This window comes from Perissodus microlepis, chromosome 6 (assembly GCF_051167445.1).
Source record: "Perissodus microlepis isolate ML-2025 ecotype Zambia chromosome 6, ASM5116744v1, whole genome shotgun sequence".
Classification (NCBI taxonomy): domain Eukaryota; kingdom Metazoa; phylum Chordata; class Actinopteri; order Cichliformes; family Cichlidae; genus Perissodus; species Perissodus microlepis.
Genome location: NC_140466.1, coordinates 32641963 through 32659201, shown reverse-complemented (window position 1 = coordinate 32659201; position 17239 = coordinate 32641963). Strand labels below are relative to the sequence as shown.

Below are 17239 nucleotides of genomic sequence, written 5' to 3'. Positions count from 1 at the left end.
AAATACACAGAAAATGTTATGAAAATTGGTTTATTTTATATCTCATAGTTTTAAATGATGCAATAAAAATATGTATAAAACATCACAAACTGTAATATTTTACAAATGCTTACGTCCTGCTGATGCAATGGAGACATCTTCCAGTGACAGTCTTCATCCGTGTGTGTGTGAGGAGGATCCTAAACCCACCGACACAGAAGTGCATGTTCACAACTCCCTCTGTGCGGGGGGACCCCTCCTCACCCTGGGTGAGGAGGGGTGGTGCTGTGGCCAGTCAGGTATGAAGTGCTGAGAGTGGATCTTTGGTCCTCTGTGCAGCGCTGTCCACTCTCAGCTTCCCTGCAAAGCAATAACACAAGAAAGACGTCATTTTAACACAAAACAGCATTTTCATTGTTGGTAGCTGCAGTATGTTGTTAAAAAGCAATTTTAAACCCAACGAATACACATGAAAAATATAAATAAACCTAAACCTAAACCTACCTAAACCTACAATGCTGCTGACATAGGATGATGATTTATACCAACTACTGGAAGAATTTCGCCTTCAATACAGTTTGTTGTCAATGTGAGGTGATAACTTACATAGTTGGAACACAGCACCACTCTCCCGTTTTTCACTTGGTCATCCATCCTTCTCATCGGGTTGGTCGGGGTAAGGCTGTCTTCTGGGTGAGGTGTTAGCTCCATCTTGGACGTAACTGGAAGTAATAACAACTAAAAAACTACCTTTCAGTCACAATGTAATATTAATATTAATGTCACATATCAAGAAAAAAACAATACATTTCACATGTGCGAGTCAGATGTTCTTATATCTATAAAAACAAAAACACAAAGGCAAAGTTTAAAAACACGTTCTAACATAAACTAATCAGAGTCACTGTCATCAAGGGAAAGGGTAAAAGGCCTCTCCCAGAAACGTCTGACTCCAAAACTACCTGAGGATGTTGAAGGGGCATCAAACTGGTCACTTACCTTGCACCTCTTTGCACTTACCTCTTCGGTGCAATGTCTTCTCTGCTTCTCTTTTCTGAGGAAGGAGCAGCAGAGAGAGCAGCTGAGGAAGGAGCAGCAGAGGGAGCAGCTGAGGAAGGAGCAGCAGAGGGAGCAGCAGAGAGAGCAGCTGAGGAAGAGGCAGCAGAGGGAGCAGCTGAGGAAGGAGCAGCAGAGGGAGTAGCAGAGAGAGCAGCTGAGGAAGAGGCAGCAGAGAGAGCAGCTGAGGAAGAGGCAGCAGAGGGAGCATCTGACGAAGCAGATGAGGAAGGAGCAGCAGAGAGAGCAGCTGAGGGAGGAGCAGCTGGCGGATCACCAACTGGGGCAACAACTCGAGGGAAGAGTGGGGCGTTGGCCTGGCTGAAAGGCGGCATGGCGATGGGGGCAGCACCTGGAGCAATAGGATGTTGCCAATCGTGCCAAAACGGCTCTGGAGGGTGCTCCCGGATGAGAGGGGAATCATCTCTCTATTCCATGGTGTCATACCCCGAGTCATCGCTAAGCCAATTCCCCCACTCTTCTGAGACGTTCCAGTCAGATGAATTGTCAGTCTGTTCACTCACCTCTTCATCGTCTACAGGTAGGTAGGGGGGGTACTCACCTTGCTGTTCACCGTCATCAGCATCTGGTCCTTCACGAGAAGAGGGTGAGGGTGAGAGAGGGAAAAAATACTCACCATACTCACCTTCCTGTGCTTCACCAGAAGAGGTGGTGCTCTGGAGACTGTCATCCAGGATCCTGATGACTTCAGGAAGGCCTTCTTCTGCAGGGCGTTCAACCACATAGTCAAGACGCCCTGTGAGGAAACAGTTTTTAAAATAACATTAGGAATGTAATAGACACCCAGTGTTAAAGCAACAGACCTACATCTGTTAGTTTGAGCAGAGGATGAGAGAAAAGCATTTTATGTCAGACTGAATGACACTTCTACTTGTTCAATCTTTAAGTGAAGTTTTTTAATAGAAGACCACCAAACCTCCACCAAGGCAGCTCACTCTGTGTACTTTTAAGGTGACACTATATTGACACTATATATGACACTGTACTTTGTGTACATTCAATTTGTTTTATTTGTTCTTTGTAAGCCTTTATGCAAACACTATGTTGGAATAGGTAATGGATAATAGGTATTGATTTGTAAATAGCCGAACATGAGTAACTTATTATATAAATATATTACAGTAAATTTATAACTAACCATGCAGCTCATTCTCCTGTTTTATTTACAATTCACAATGTCACACATTTTGAAAAAAGCTCATAAGTTAAATATGTGGATGCAAACCATAATGTAACATTTAGACCACATGAACCAGTCGCATGTCCTAAATATAAAATATATATATATATTTTTAAAATAAAAACACAACCTCCTTGGCAAGAGTAAAAATTGCACACACAAAGCTCTGCAGATATGTCTGAAAATGATGGTCAAGTGAAAAACAAACAAACAAACAGGAACTCTTAACTCAGAATCCACATTTTTAGAAATGTGCACAAGGACTGTATCTGCCATAAGGACAGATACATCTAATCTGTGGTAAACATGCTATCCCTGTGTAAATATCCCTGTGTACAATATCTCTCTCTGCTATCTAATAAGGTTAAAAGCATTACTGTAACAGAAGATAGGTCTTAATGCCATTATTACTACTGTTTTCATATTCTTTTGATATTATTTTATTTGTATTTTTTTTATCTTTGTGTTTTGCAGCAGAGAAAAAATATAGTTTATGTCAATAAAGCCTTTGATCCGGAGAAGAAAAGGATGTTAGGAGGGGACCTGGATCTGTGTGTTTACACCTGAGTGTTCTGACGCCATGACATCTTGAAGATGCCGTTACCACGGAAACTGATTTTTGGTTATTTTACAAATTTTAGTCCATTAAGCTATTTTTAACCATTTCATTTTAAAGAAAGTAAGTAAGTAAGTTTATTTATTAGTATTAGTATTAGTAATTATCAGGTATTACCAACTAGCAAACAAGAGATAATTTTACCTAATTTCAATGAGTAAGTAGCTGTTGAATGTATACATAAATATGGGGTAAATTTTACCCAATTTAATTAAGTATTTCATAGCTTTTTATTGAAGCTATATTATTTACACAATATATTGAACTAAATCAACCACAAAAAAGTCAATGCAAATTGTTCCCTCAGATTTATTGGGTAAATTCTATAGATGACTTCTTACAGTGCATGACCTTAAAAACTCAGCCTATGCTGGAAAACCCTCCAAAGTGGCCGAATGAAAACAATTCTGCAAAGAAGAGAGGACCAAATTTCCTCCACAGCGCTGTAAAACACTCATCACCAGTTATTGCAAATGCTCGATTGCAGTTCTTGCTAGATGACAAAACCAGTTATTAGGTTTAGAAGGAAATGACTTTTTCTACATGAGGTAAAGTTGGAGAGCTGTTTCCCCAAACTAAATGAAATCATCATTTAAAAAACTACAATCTGTATTTACTCTGAACATCTGTGTTAACATTTGAAATTGGATGTTACATGTAAGTGTAACAAACATGTTAAAACATAAGAAATCAGGAAGGGGCATGTATAGGAATTTCTTTTACTTATGTATTAATCACATTATTTTATTGTATGATGCCTTGGTGCCACTGGATTTTAACATGTCTCACACTCATACAGTAAGACAAATGGTGGGGGTGTAGTAAGGAAGTTGGGGGAAGCAGACAACTCCACAGGAAGAGTCTTTTGTGTCTTCGAGGACTCTGGGAGGTAGCAAGGGAGTGTGAACCTTAAGGTGTGAAACAGCTGTGTACTGCCTTTTGTTCCTGGAGAAGGTATTTAACTGAGAGCCATGCTAGGCTCAGGGAGACTCTGCTGACCGTCTGTCCCGCGGTCATGCAGGGACTTCATCAAGCTTGGTTGTCTGTTCTTTGTGTGTTTGATTAAAGAATGTTAGCTACCGCTCACCGCTCGTCTGCAGGCTTTATTTGAATGGAAAACGTCCACAACAGGCAAAAAAAAAGCTTTTTGCTTTGATTTAGAGCAGAAGTTTTTTGCACTGCATTTTAAAATGAAAACATATTGCATTTATTTACAATTAAAGACACACAGAGCAGGAAGTGTGTTACTGTTTTACATCCACAGACACACAAGAAAAGAAGCAGGCAACATGTGGTCAAGTTATGGCAATTTTATTTGTGTATTTCAGTACATGTATTTAGATTAGAGTTTTTAAAAAACAAACAAAGGTCCCAAGAAGAAGGATGGGGTGAAAGAAAGGTGGAGAGAGGGGGAAGAAACTATTGATGTCCTCAAACTTGATGCTGCTGGGTCACTTCTTTCTCAGCAGTCTGCTCCAGAATCCCCTCCTGTCCTCGGCTTGCTTTTCTTTTGCCTTCAGTTCTTTGAAGGTTTTGTTGAGCTGCTCCTCGGCATCTTTAAATGTTTCTTTCAGCTGCTGTTTGGCCAGTTTCACTTTGTGTTTGAGGAGCTCTTTAGCTTCCTTTTTGTGCTTTCGTATTTCTTTAAGAGCGTCTTTGCAGTCTTTCTTGGTCACCGCAGAGCCGGTCATTTCTTTCTTCAATACCTTCACCTCAATTTTCTCTTCTGCAAGTTCTTCTTGCACTTTCATCAGTTCCTTCTTCATGTTTTGAGTGTAACTCTTTGTATCTTCCATTTCTTTCTTTGCTTCCTGTGTTTTAATTTTCTCTTCCTCCAACATTTTTTGAGCTTTCTGCAGCTCTGCTGTCCGGCTGTTCTCAGAGGTCAGCTCCTGGCCGAGCCCCGACACCTGTGCCTTCAGCTTATTTTCTTCTGGTGCTTTTGTCCATTCTGAGGTGCCTCCTGACCTCAGTTACTTCTCCTGTCTCTGGCACGCTCTTTTTGCTGCCCGATCATCCGTGTTGGTCTGTCACTGTCCTGCACAGTTTTAATGCAGAGTTGTTAAGGTCAGCATTCTTTTGCTCCCCCTCACTTTTCATCCGGGCTTAATGGGCGTCTCGTCACTGCTCTGTCAGCTGAAGCTGTCTGGAAATCTCCCCCGTGTAGTGAAACGGGCCTTGGATTTAACGCTCTCCGTCTCCGCTGCATGAGATCGTTTTCCTGCAGCAGTGTTGACATTTTCAGGTTGTTGTTGTGGGTCCAGCTGCTGTAGCATTTGGTCAGGGTCACATCAAAGATGGTAGAGGAGAGAGCAAAGATGGTAGAGGGGAGAGCAGGAGTCCAGGTCAGCCTCGGCAAAGCAGCCTGTAATCAAGCATAAAGAGAAAAAACAAAAACAAAACAAAAACGAAACAAAAACAGGCGAACAGGAAAATGATGTTGTGTTGGCTGTGTTATTCAGAGAGGGGAGAAACAACGGGGCCAGGCCCTGTGTCAGCCTTCTCTCCCCCTTTTTTTGTTTTTTCTCACCATATAATCAACTCATAACCCACCAAGTTGACAGGACAACACAGGTACATGTTAAAATTCTTAAGATCATGTTTAAAAGCCCAAAAAAGGAATTTTCCTTCATTCAGTAATCATTTGTATTAATCAATCAGCAGAAAACATGTCACAATTTGAATCTTTTAACCACTAAATTTGTCGTGTCATCACTGGTTGGTCAGACCAGTGTCTTTTTTTTTTTTTTGAAGTTAAGCTGTTGTCCTGCAACCCAGAAAGTTTATTTGTTAGTTGTGGATAAACTTTATCATTCAACAACAGGTGTATGTTAAGTTTCGCTGCTTTAACCTTGCTGGAAAATCTTCACGTGTTCATGAATGTAAGCTGTTTTTGCATTGCGTGTGTGTGCGTTTGTGGGTGGGTTAATTTAACTTTTTTCTCAAACGAGGCATTTCTCTAACACGTGCCTTTCTTATACATTTCTTTGGTTGTGTTTTTATTTTGTTTCCCAAATTTTGATTTCCCACCTTAAATAACAGCATTCCATGTCTACAGCCAGGAGTTAGAGCTTGCTTGTGAGATTCAGGGACACATGGTGCTAATAACAATTCAGCCAAAAACTTGCCTGAAAATTTCCAGTGATGGTAACCGATAACTGGAGGAGAAGATGTCCTTTAAGCTTCTTTTCAGGGTGGGGACAAAGCTGGGGTCAAGCTGCAAACTTTTGAGCCAAAGCTTGGCCTGTCTGTCGTCCCAATTCTGTTAATTTATCCTTTTGCCGCTGTACTCAGGTTTCCAGGTTGAGAGAAATCCACCTGTATTAACACACTAAAATATTCACTTAGTATTTCTTTTCTGAAAACATCCACTCGCTTCATCTGCCTAGATTTTACTCTCTCTCGGTGCATACTTCACACAGTCAGGCAGTTGCCTTTTATGGGCATGCAAAGTTCCTGTCTCACACACAGCTACTCACCCCGGCAGCTGCAAAGCCGTCTTCACGTCCTCTCTCCACACTCTCAGCCACAATCCTCCATTAATATGAATGTATAAAACCAGTAATAATTATCCCTAGAAACACACCCTCAAGAAAATTCACTGTATACACACAATTCACTGTTCACCATAAAACTGAAACAAATCACCCCCGTATTTATCACTCAATCTTACCCTGCCGACTGAAGTGCCGGTCTAAATCATGCACGATTTGTCTCTTCTATATCAAAACCCAGCCATATATCAAACATTCACCGTAGTCATTCAAAACCTTATTTGTAATATTATAATCAACAAAATCAGCGTTTTTATTACAGGCATGTATCATTGTTTGCAAATCATAATTATAAAACTCAAAAACACGCTAAACAGGAAGCAAAAGTCCTCTGTGCGCTTCACAGCAGCCACCTCATTTGCATGTTCACACACCGTCTAAAAATAGCTCGCAGCGCTGCAGCGCGCTGTCGTCACACACAGCCTCGTCTCACACACAGCTCTATTATTTTATATTACAAAGACGTCTTATATTTACAATCACTCTCAGGCCTGACAGCTTTAGCGCCTACACAATTTTGACAAATTTAAGTTAACGGGTCCAACCGAAGAAAGTCCAACTTTTTTGTGATCAATTAACCAGTATCAGACTCTAACTGTTTCTGGCCTAATCTCTAAAATCCCTAACTCAATTTAACAGTGTCCAAAAAAGCGCAGATACCGTTCCAAACGGTAAAGTGGTGCAACCACTAGTTATTCTGGAGTGCCCCAAGCTCCACAGTGACCAACTGACTATCCCTCAAAGAGGACAAGGCCTAGGCGTCCCCGGCCTTGGCAAGCGTTACCTCTGAGCACTGCGCTTCTTAGCGGTTCCACCGCCGTTCTAGGATAATTTATAACACTTTGAAACAACAGTCAACCCCCCAAAACAAGAGTATGACTGAGGCAGGTGCAACCTAGTGGTCAATGGAGCCTCTAACTCACAAAATGACCAATTCCCTATCAAACTACTTGGGCTTCTAACCCAATTTCACTGTTCTACTTTACCTTGGGACTCTAACCCAGTATTATAACTTACTTCAACTTTCAAATCTCATGAGATTTTCATTAAAATCAAAACAGACATCTACCAGTAATTTCAGTGAGTAGACTTTAATTTTATCATGTCCAATTTGGCACACTTTGGAAATAGATTCAACAGGTAGTGCCTTACCTTTGTATAAGCCGGCTTATGCCCACTCACGTCAGACCACTGGCTTGTGCCTGTCTGTTCGACAACCTCGGACCGTCCAAACCTCCAACTTCCACCCCAGTACCACAGGACGAGCCCCCAAACTGTTACGGATTCAAATATTGGGGATGGATACAAGAGGAAAAACCAAAATAACCACACTGGTCCGGCCGGGTTGAGTCAAACGATGATTTTAATGATCACACGCGTGGGAGATGGACACCGTACGCAGACAGCATCAGATCTCAAAATAGTGGAGCATTGATCAAACTCTTATAGCCTCTAGTGGCCCCCACCTAATCATAAAAGCCTAAACATTCACATTCTTTCTCTCACACAGCGCCTAAGCTACGACCTTGGCTCCCTGTTTATCTGCTCCTGCTGAGATGGGGCAGAAAACCTCTCCAGTATGTTCTGTTCTCTTCTAATCAGACAAATAAGGCGATGACTTTCTGCGAACAGTATTTCTTATAACTCAGCAGTATAATGCATCATAAAACAATATCATTCGTTCACAATAAATCAGCAGTCTAATGTAATGCAAATCAGTTTAACAAATGCAATAGTTATCACCTTCTTCTAATTCAGGAGAATAATGCAAGCTAAAACTACATAATAATTCACAATCTTTAATTAGGGGTCTAACATGGCATAAAATAATATTATAATCCCACAATCCCTAGAAATGTGTTTCCAGAGTCCCAGGTTTAGTGACTTCCTGTCCACCATCACATTAGCTGAGTAGTTGTCAAATTTGAGGGGAGCAGAGGAGATCAGACACCAGTCAGCAGGTCAGAGGCCATCTCTCATTTCACAAATCAATCGCTTGATTTATAAATGGAACAAACACACCATCAGACCAGGTAATGACCCATTATGAGACAACAGCCGTCTGAGAGGAGATGTTCTGTATCACAAAACATGGGAAACAAACAAACTCTAGGCATTCTGAAATATATAAAGCTCAACAAAAAAAGACAACCATATCAGATCCTGATGTAATTCATGTTGTTGTCTTTATTAGTCATTTAAAAGAGGTCTAGAAAAAGTGTCCAGGAAGAGATTCTACTATTTATGCAGCACTGCCCCCGTGTGGCCACAAAGACACACAACAGCTTCATTTCTCAGCCTGTTGCCTTCTTTTTCCTTCATGATGTAAACAGTGAATGAACTGAAAGAAGTCAACCCATAAACTGTTAAACTGACATAACAGTCATGATGATTATGTAGCAAGTTGTAGTTGACTTTCTGGTGGTCGTTTTGGTATACAATTTAAAAGCCATTTTCTTTTATAAATACACCATACACTTTGTTCTCGACCATTTCTTTTCCTCATATCCTTAATGGACAGTGGAGGAACACTACATCTAGCTTCTGTTTAACATTTATCCAGGCGCCCCCACACTGTACCTCTACAGAAACCAAGGGAGAGAGACAGACACACAAAGATTTCCACTTGAATCTTGGTCTCAAAATAGAAAAAGTTTTATCACAAAATAATTACAAGAGCACAAATAAAAAATCAAAACCAAAGACAAATGAAATAAAAGGGCAAGGCCCTGCGAATGAACACAGCACATCTTGCACACCTTTAAAATTCACAAATTTCAGTTTTCTTTGTCAGTCTGTGGTATTAAAAAAATCTCAACATGATGACCAATGTTTGACCTTTCACCTCTAGCATAGTTTTCTCTGGATTTCAATCTGGCCACTCCTGAAATGACATTTATCAGTGTATGTACAGCATCCATTTTTGGCTTAGACAGTCTGACACAGACCGTCTCCATGGCAACCTCCGAGACTATTCTTTTCCTAAAAAAAAAAAAAAGTCTCTATATGACCACCAACAAACCTGTTACACCATATTTTTTCACCAGCTCACCTTTGCTGAAGGTTGTCATACAAATCTAAACATCTTTTGAGAAAGTCCACATCACTCTGATCTGTAATGAAAACAGAAAAACAATGACAACACCAGCAGAGGCCTCCGACATAAACCTGGCAACATAAATCTAGATAACTTTGCTTCTCTTAAAACATTTAACAAAGATTAAATTTCTAACAAATATACCAATATAAATATATATTCCAGGAACAGGACATTCCAGTTAGATCCTCTCCAAACTTATACTGGGCAGCTCAGCCCATCATCCACTTTTACAAAACAGAAAGCCGCCTGATACAACAGCCCCAAAAGTGACAAAAATCCACCTCCAAAAAGCAAAACTTCTCATAATGGAAAAACAAAAACGATTGTCAATCCTATCAAACACTTTCTCTTAATCTAAAGAAATTATTCCAACATCAAACTGTACAATTTACAAATAACTACCAAGTCTCTCATGAGAAAACTCTTGTTCACATTAGAGCTGTGTGGTACACAGTACGACTGATCTCTGTGAGTGATTCATTTCACAAAGTGTTTCAGCCTGGTGGCCAGTACTTTTGAAGGAAGTTAGTAATCTGTGCATAACAGAGCCACGTCTCCATTTCTAAGCAGAGACAAATCTCTGTTTTTTAGGGAGAAGAGAGAGCCCCACGTGATGACTCGATGCCAGTAACAGTCTTTTACAGAAGTCTGCAGGCAGCCCACCCTGTGCAGGAGCCAGCTGACCAGCAGCAGCACTAATCTCCTCCAAAGAAAAGTTAGCATCCAGGACAGCTCTGTCCTCAGAGCTCAGCTGAGGAAGCCCCTGCAGCAGCTTCTCCACTCAAGCTTTATTACTTTCCTCCATCCCTAACATGGTGGTGTAAAAGTCCACGGCATACTGACCTGCTCTTGAAGCTTTCACCAGTGGCTTCATGGTGGTACAGTACTCCCTAAGGAATGCAACTTCTGCAGGACTCAACCTGTAAGACACAACAACAAAACCCACCATGACTATAATAGGGATCTTCTGATTTAATATTAAGAGTCTGCTCACGTTTTTAACCATCCATTAAGGAAAATTCACAAAATTTGCAACCATATTGGTAGGTGTCCAATTTTACTCACATTTTCACCTTGAACTCCTCACAAATGCTCCTGATGGCATTTTCCCCCTTCTCATCAATGATGCGTATTATCCTTTCAGTGGCAAGGTAGGTTGAATTCCATTGTGTTGCATTGGGACGAATGATCTGTAGTTCACACTTGTCCTCTACCACTTCATTAGCCAAATGAGACCGGCCAGTTTTGTTCCAAATGGCCTGGCATTTTGCAAAGGTTGCACGGGAGAGCCTCTTGTAGGTTTCATTCATGCTCTCTGCTAGGGCAGCATCAGATGTTGCCACAAGGTTTAGCAGGTGACATGCACATCGCTGATGAGGCGGGAGTTGATACTCCAAACCAGAGTCTTCATCAAGAATTGCACTTGCCTCATGGTAGTCAATATGGTCAGTCAGGTCAATAGTTTCTGGGTCTGCTTCATCTTCAGCTTCATCTGCATCATTTTGTGCCCCAAACATGTGGAAGGCCTTGACAAAGTTGGATCCACTATCAGTTGTGGTTCTTACAACTTTGCCTCTAATCTTGTATTGGCAATGGATATCATCAAGCGCACCAGCAAGCATGTCAAATGTGTGAGACCCTCTCAATCTTTTGCATGCTGGTGCTGCAGATCTTCTTTCCAGGGACTCTTCCTCTATCCAATGGCATGTGACTCCAAGGTAACTTTTCTGATGAGCTGACCAACAATCAGTAGTGGTAGCAACAAATTTGACTTTATCCAATGCTGCAACCAAAGTCATCTTCATGTGATCAGCAGCTTCACAGATTCTGGCACAGACAGTGGGTCTGGAGATGACTTTGGCTTGAGGTTGTAATGTGGTAACCAATTCTTTGAAAGATGGCTGTTCTGTTCTACCACTGCAAATGGCTGTAGACCCTCACATATGAAATTGATGACAAGCTTGTCAACAGTTGCTTGTGGAACATGTTTGTTTGCAGCTCTCAACATCAGGTCTGGTAACTTGGCTTGTGTATTTGCTGAGAGCTTGTTTGGTGTGGCTGTGGTCTTTCGCTGACGAGATGTTGATGCCACAGTGATATTGTACTGCTCAATCTTCGATGGATGTTTCCTCTGTAGAGATAAATATTATCATACGTCAGGTTCATACATTACTTCATAACATCACTGTGATTAACACTAAAGGAAAACGCATTTTTAAAACATCATTCAACTAGACATGAGCTAATCTTTGATTGTTTAGCATAGTATAAAAGAGTGGTGAATTTGGTCAAATCTTGCAGATATATTGCTGTATTTATTTACAAATGTAAACCAATTTTGAACGATCATTGCAAAAAACATGAATTTCTGTATACATTCTAAGTTCTGTAATCTGTATACTATCTGTAAAAAGAGTATCGACCAATGTATCAGTATCTAAATTTTTAACTCCTTTTTATCAGTATCACCCTAAAGTTTTCAGTATTAGTCAGGTCCTAAAAATACTAAGAGAGCAAAATATGTGTATATAGCAAATCTAATTTAAGAAAAGGGATCACATACACAAAAATGCTGCCCATACAGCTAACAAATAAAAACAATCCACATTATGTTCTTTAAAAAAATATATCATATTGGGAAACATATAACTCTACTGATTAAGAGCCATGTCACTATGATAGACCTATATCAGGCCAATGATACTGATCAACTGATCCATCAATCGGGCTCTGGTACATGTCAGCTGAGAGCTGGAAGATTAATTTGAGATGCAGCTCAGCACTGTGTTCAAGTTGTTTTTTTTTTTATAGGCCAGCTGATTGTAGGCCTGTGAGTTTTAAATGACTACAAATTTAATTTATTGTAATGACGGTGGTTATCCAAATAATAAGCTAAAACATTCCTATGAATTGTAGCTCAATTATGCATGCACACACGCACATTAGCTAGCTCCGTCTTATTTTAATATCAGGCTAACCAATGGCGGTGACAATATCTTAGCCAAACTAATAACCTTAACACACATGAAAAATAAGAAGGCAATATTGTACACGTATAGTTGTAAAACCTCTTACCTCAATGTGTTTTTTTAAGTTTAGACGCTGAAGTCTTGTAAGCTGAAATGACTGTAGAGGTCAAACAAAGTTTGCACTGCATCTGGACGCTGTCTCCTTTTCTCCCTCTGTACATGAAAAATTCCTCCAGGTATGGCCACGGGCACGCGTCCTCCGTCTTTTCTACATCGTTTTCATGGTTGACAGTGTTGTCCTCTGTCTCCATTTTGGCTTCTTTGTCTCGAAATCTTCCGTCTATAAAGTAGTTTGTACTCCACCATTTAGCACCTCTAGACACCTGTGCCTGCTGCTGCAGCGCAGTTTATTCTTTGCTTACGTCTTAAATTGGCAGGTGTTAAGATATTCATTGTGTGTACTCATGTTGTACAGTGTTTAACTGGATTATGGTTACTGTGGTTTAACAGAGACAGTATTTTAGTTGTCACCACAAGGAGGCACTGTTTCATTGTAAGATCACGGATGCTGCGTCATCACGCCCCTAAGAAGAAAAAAGTACACCACAACGAAAATGGCACCCATGAGGAAAGTTTTGCCGCCTGTTGATGTGGAATAAAGTTCCCAAAATATTAAGGACATTTTTGACTCCGTTGTCATTTTCCTTCGAGTTGATCGCTGTCGATGCTGCAATACTCAACAGCACGGTTGCGATTGCACGGCCTTATTGGCTGCAAAAATGCAGAGAAAGGTTTGAATATTAATTCAAATTGTGGGCGTACTCAGTAGCGACTTTTGATTTTATAAGTAGCGAAGTAGATTACATGGTGTAAGTTGTACTCAAGTATGAGTAAAATTACACACTTGGAAAAATTACTCATAAAAGTACAAGTACCCAAAAAATCTACTTAATTACAGTAACGTGAGTATTTGTAATTCATTACTTCCACCCCTGACTGTAAATGACCATAAATTAACTGTAAATTACACTGCTGTGAGCTCCATTCATATAGTTATATCACATGCACATGTGTTGACAACCGTAACCATGGCCGCTGAGGGTATATAAATGCTGCACAAGGTTCCAAACGTCTGTTTACACTTGCTCGTGGACTTGTTTCGACCTGCTCCAACCTCAGCCTGTGGAAAGCTAAGTTTTGGAAAACACTTTACTGAAAGCGGATTTAACTTGAAAGCACAACAAGTACTTCATCTGTGGATTGTTTGTACTTGTTTTTGTTTTTCAAGTTTGAAGATGGCTCGCCGTGGACCCGGACTCCCCGACTGTCACCTGGACTTCGCTGCAGGTACGTTTGAAAATTTCTTTAAATGTAAATTACTGTAATAATTTAACAAGTTCCAGTGTGAATATCAAGTTTTAACGTGATCAAATATGTGTATTCCAAGATTGTTTCCCGTAAATTGTTTGTATGCTTTAAATTTTCCGGGAGAGGTGTAGAAATTATTAACGACTGGTGTATGAATATGAAAAAAAGGTGTTACTTTGATTTGAAGGCTTCAAATTTGACACTTTTCTTTAAAATGAAATGGTTAAAAATAGCTTAATGGACTAAAATTTGTAAAATAACCAAAAATCAGTTTCCGTGGTAACGGCATCTTCAAGATGTCATGGCGTCAGAACACGCAGGTGTAAACAGATCCAGGTCGCCTCCTAACATCCTTTTCTTCTCCGGATCAAAGGCTTTATTGACATAAACTATATTTTTTCTCTGCTGCAAAACACAAAGATAAAAAAAATACAAATAAAATAATATCAAAAGAATATGAAAACAGTAGTAATAATGGCATTAAGACCTATCTTCTGTTACAGTAATGCTTTTAACCTTATTGGATAGCAGAGAGAGATATTGTACACAGGGATATTTACACAGGGATAGCATGTTTACCACAGATTAGATGTATCTGTCCTTATGGCAGATACAGTCCTTGTGCACATTTCTAAAAATGTGGATTCTGAGTTAAGAGTTTCTGTTTGTTTGTTTGTTTGTTTGTTTGTTTTTCACTTGACCATCATTTTCAGACATACCTGCAGAGCTTTGTGTGTGCAATTTTTACTCTTGCCAAGGAGGTTGTGTTTTTATTTTAAAAAAAATTTTTATATTTAGGACATGCGATTGGTACATGTGGTCTAAATGTTACATTATGGTTTGCATCCACATATTTAACTTATGAGCTTTTTTCAAAATGTGTGACATCGTGAATTGTAAATAAAACAGGAGAATGAGCTGCATGGTTAGTTATAAATTTACTGTAGTATATTTATATAATAAGTTACTCATGTCCGGCTATTTACAAATCAATACCTATTATCCATTACCTATTCCAACATAGTGTTTGCATAAAGGCTTACAAAGAACAAATAAAACAAATTGAATGTACACAAAATACAGTGTCATATATAGTGTCAATATAGTGTCACCTTAAAAGTACACAGAGTGAGCTGCCTTGGTGGAGGTTTGGTGGTCTTCTATTAAAAAACTTCACTTAAAGATTGAACAAGTAGAAGTGTCATTCAGTCTGACATAAAATGCTTTTCTCTCATCCTCTGCTCAAACTAACAGATGTAGGTCTGTTGCTTTAACACTGGGTGTCTATTACATTCCTAATGTTATTTTAAAAACTGTTTCCTCACAGGGCGTCTTGACTATGTGGTTGAACGCCCTGCAGAAGAAGGCCTTCCTGAAGTCATCAGGATCCTGGATGACAGTCTCCAGAGCACCACCTCTTCTGGTGAAGCTCAGGACACTGATACCCAGCGTATCAGCGAAGGTGAGTATGGTGAGTATATTCTTATCTCATCCTCCCCCTCTTCTGATGAAGAACAGGACACTGATACCCAGCGTATCAGCGAAGGTGAGTATGGTGAGTATTTTTTCCCTCTCTCACCCTCACCTTCTTCTCATGAAGCACCAGATGCTGATGACGGTGAACAGGAAGGTGAGTACCCCCCCTACCTACCTGTAGATGATGACGAGGTGAGTGAACAGACTGACAATTCATCTGACTGGAACGACTCAGAAGAGTGGGGGGATTGGCTTAGCGATGACTCGGGGTATGACACCATGGATGAGAGAGATGATTCCCCTCTCATCCGGGAGCACCCTCCAGAGCCGTTTTGGCACGATTGGCAACATCCTATTGCTCCAGGTGCTGCCCCCATCGCCATGCCGCCTTTCGGCCAGGCCAACGCCCCACTCTTCCCTGGAGTTGTTGCCCCAGTTGGTGATCCGCCAGCTGCTCCTCCCTCAGCTGCTCCCTCTGCTGCTCCTTCCTCAGCTGCTCCCTCTGCTGCTCCTTCCTCAGCTGCTCCCTCTGCTGCTCCTTCCTCAGCTGCTCCCTCTGCTGCTCCCTCTCCTGCTCCTTTCTCTGCTGCTCTCTCTGCTGCTCCCTCTGCTGCTCCTTCCTCTGCTGCTCTCTCTGCTGCTCTCTCTGCTACTCCCTCTGCTGCTCCTTCCGCAGCTGCTCTCTCTGCTGCTCCCTCTGCTGCTCCTTGCTCAGCTGCTCTCTCTGCTGCTCCTTCCTCAGCTGCTCCCTCTGCTGCTCCTTCCTCAGCTGCTCTGTCATCTGCTTCCTCAGCTGATCTCTCTGCTGCTCCTTCCTCAGAAAAGAGAAGCAGAGAAGCCATCTGCACCGAAGAGGTAAGTGCAAAGAGGTGCAAGGTAAGTGACCAGTTTGATGCCCCTTCAACATCCTCAGGTAGTTTTGGAGTCAGACGTTTCTGGGAGAGGCCTTTTACCCTTTCCCTTGATGACAGTGACTCTGATTAGTTTATGTTAGAACGTGTTTTTAAACTTTGCCTTTGTGTTTTTGTTTTTACAGATATAAGAACATCTGACTCGGACATGTGAAACGTATTGTTTTTTTCTTGATATGTGACATTAATATTAATATTACATTGTGACTGAAAGGTAGTTTTTTAGTTGTTATTACTTCCAGTTACGTCCAAGATGGAGCTAACACCCCACCCAGAAGACAGCCTTACCCCGACCAACCCGATGAGAAGGATGGATGACCAAGTGAAAAACGGGAGAGTGGTGCTGTGTTCCAACTATGTAAGTTATCACCTCACATTGACAACAAACTGTATTGAAGGCGAAATTCTTCCAATAGTTGGTATAAATCATCATCCTATGCCAGCAGCATTGTAGGTTTAGGTAGGTTTAGGTTTATTTATATTTTTCATGTGTATACGTTGGGTTTAAAATTGCTTTTTAACAACATACTGCAGCTACCAACAATGAAAATGCTGTTTTGTGTTAAAACGACGTCTTTCTTGTGTTATTGCTTTGCAGGGAAGCTGAGAGTGGACAGAGCTGCACAGAGGACCAAAGATCCACTCTCAGCACTTCATACCTGACTGGCCACAGCAACTCCCTCTGACCCCGCCTGCACAGAGGGAGTTGTGAACATGCACTTCTGTGTCGGTGGGTTTAGGATCCTCCTCACACACACACAGATAAAGACTGTCACTGGAAGATGTCTCCATTGCATCAGCAGGACGTAAGCATTTGTAAAATATTACAGTTTGTGATGTTTTATACATATTTTTATTGTATCATTTAAAACTATGAGATATAAAATAAACCAATTTTCATAACATTTTCTGTGTATTTAGTTGTTTTCTTAATAAGTTATTTGGAACATCAATGCAACCTGTCAGCTTTTTATTGAGGATTTAGAAAGTTGCTGGTGGCCCGAGTGTG

General features: G+C 40.7%; 1 protein-coding gene and 1 pseudogene across 1 annotated transcript; one reads left to right on the top strand and one right to left on the bottom strand.

Moving 5' to 3' along the window:
* Positions 1-698: 698 nt before the first annotated feature.
* On the bottom strand, positions 699-2818 carry LOC146386031 (uncharacterized; annotated as a pseudogene).
* A 10576-nt stretch (positions 2819-13394) lies between these two features.
* LOC146386030 (uncharacterized) lies at positions 13395-17035 on the top strand. Its single transcript, XM_084930039.1, has 3 exons — positions 13395-13822; positions 15171-16588; positions 16829-17035. Exons 1-2 carry the CDS (start codon positions 13585-13587, stop codon positions 16301-16303), a joined length of 1371 nt encoding a protein of 456 aa, XP_084786165.1. The 5' UTR covers positions 13395-13584; the 3' UTR covers positions 16304-16588; positions 16829-17035.
* Positions 17036-17239: the final 204 nt, after the last annotated feature.

Bases quoted from the DNA above. Each gene is read 5' to 3' on its own strand.
- LOC146386030 (XM_084930039.1), top strand. From the start codon at position 13,585: ATGCTGCACAAGGTTCCAAACGTCTGTTTACACTTGCTCGTGGACTTG. The intron at 13,823-15,170 runs GTACGTTTGAAA...GTTTCCTCACAG, and splicing joins TCACCTGGACTTCGCTGCAG to GGCGTCTTGACTATGTGGTT.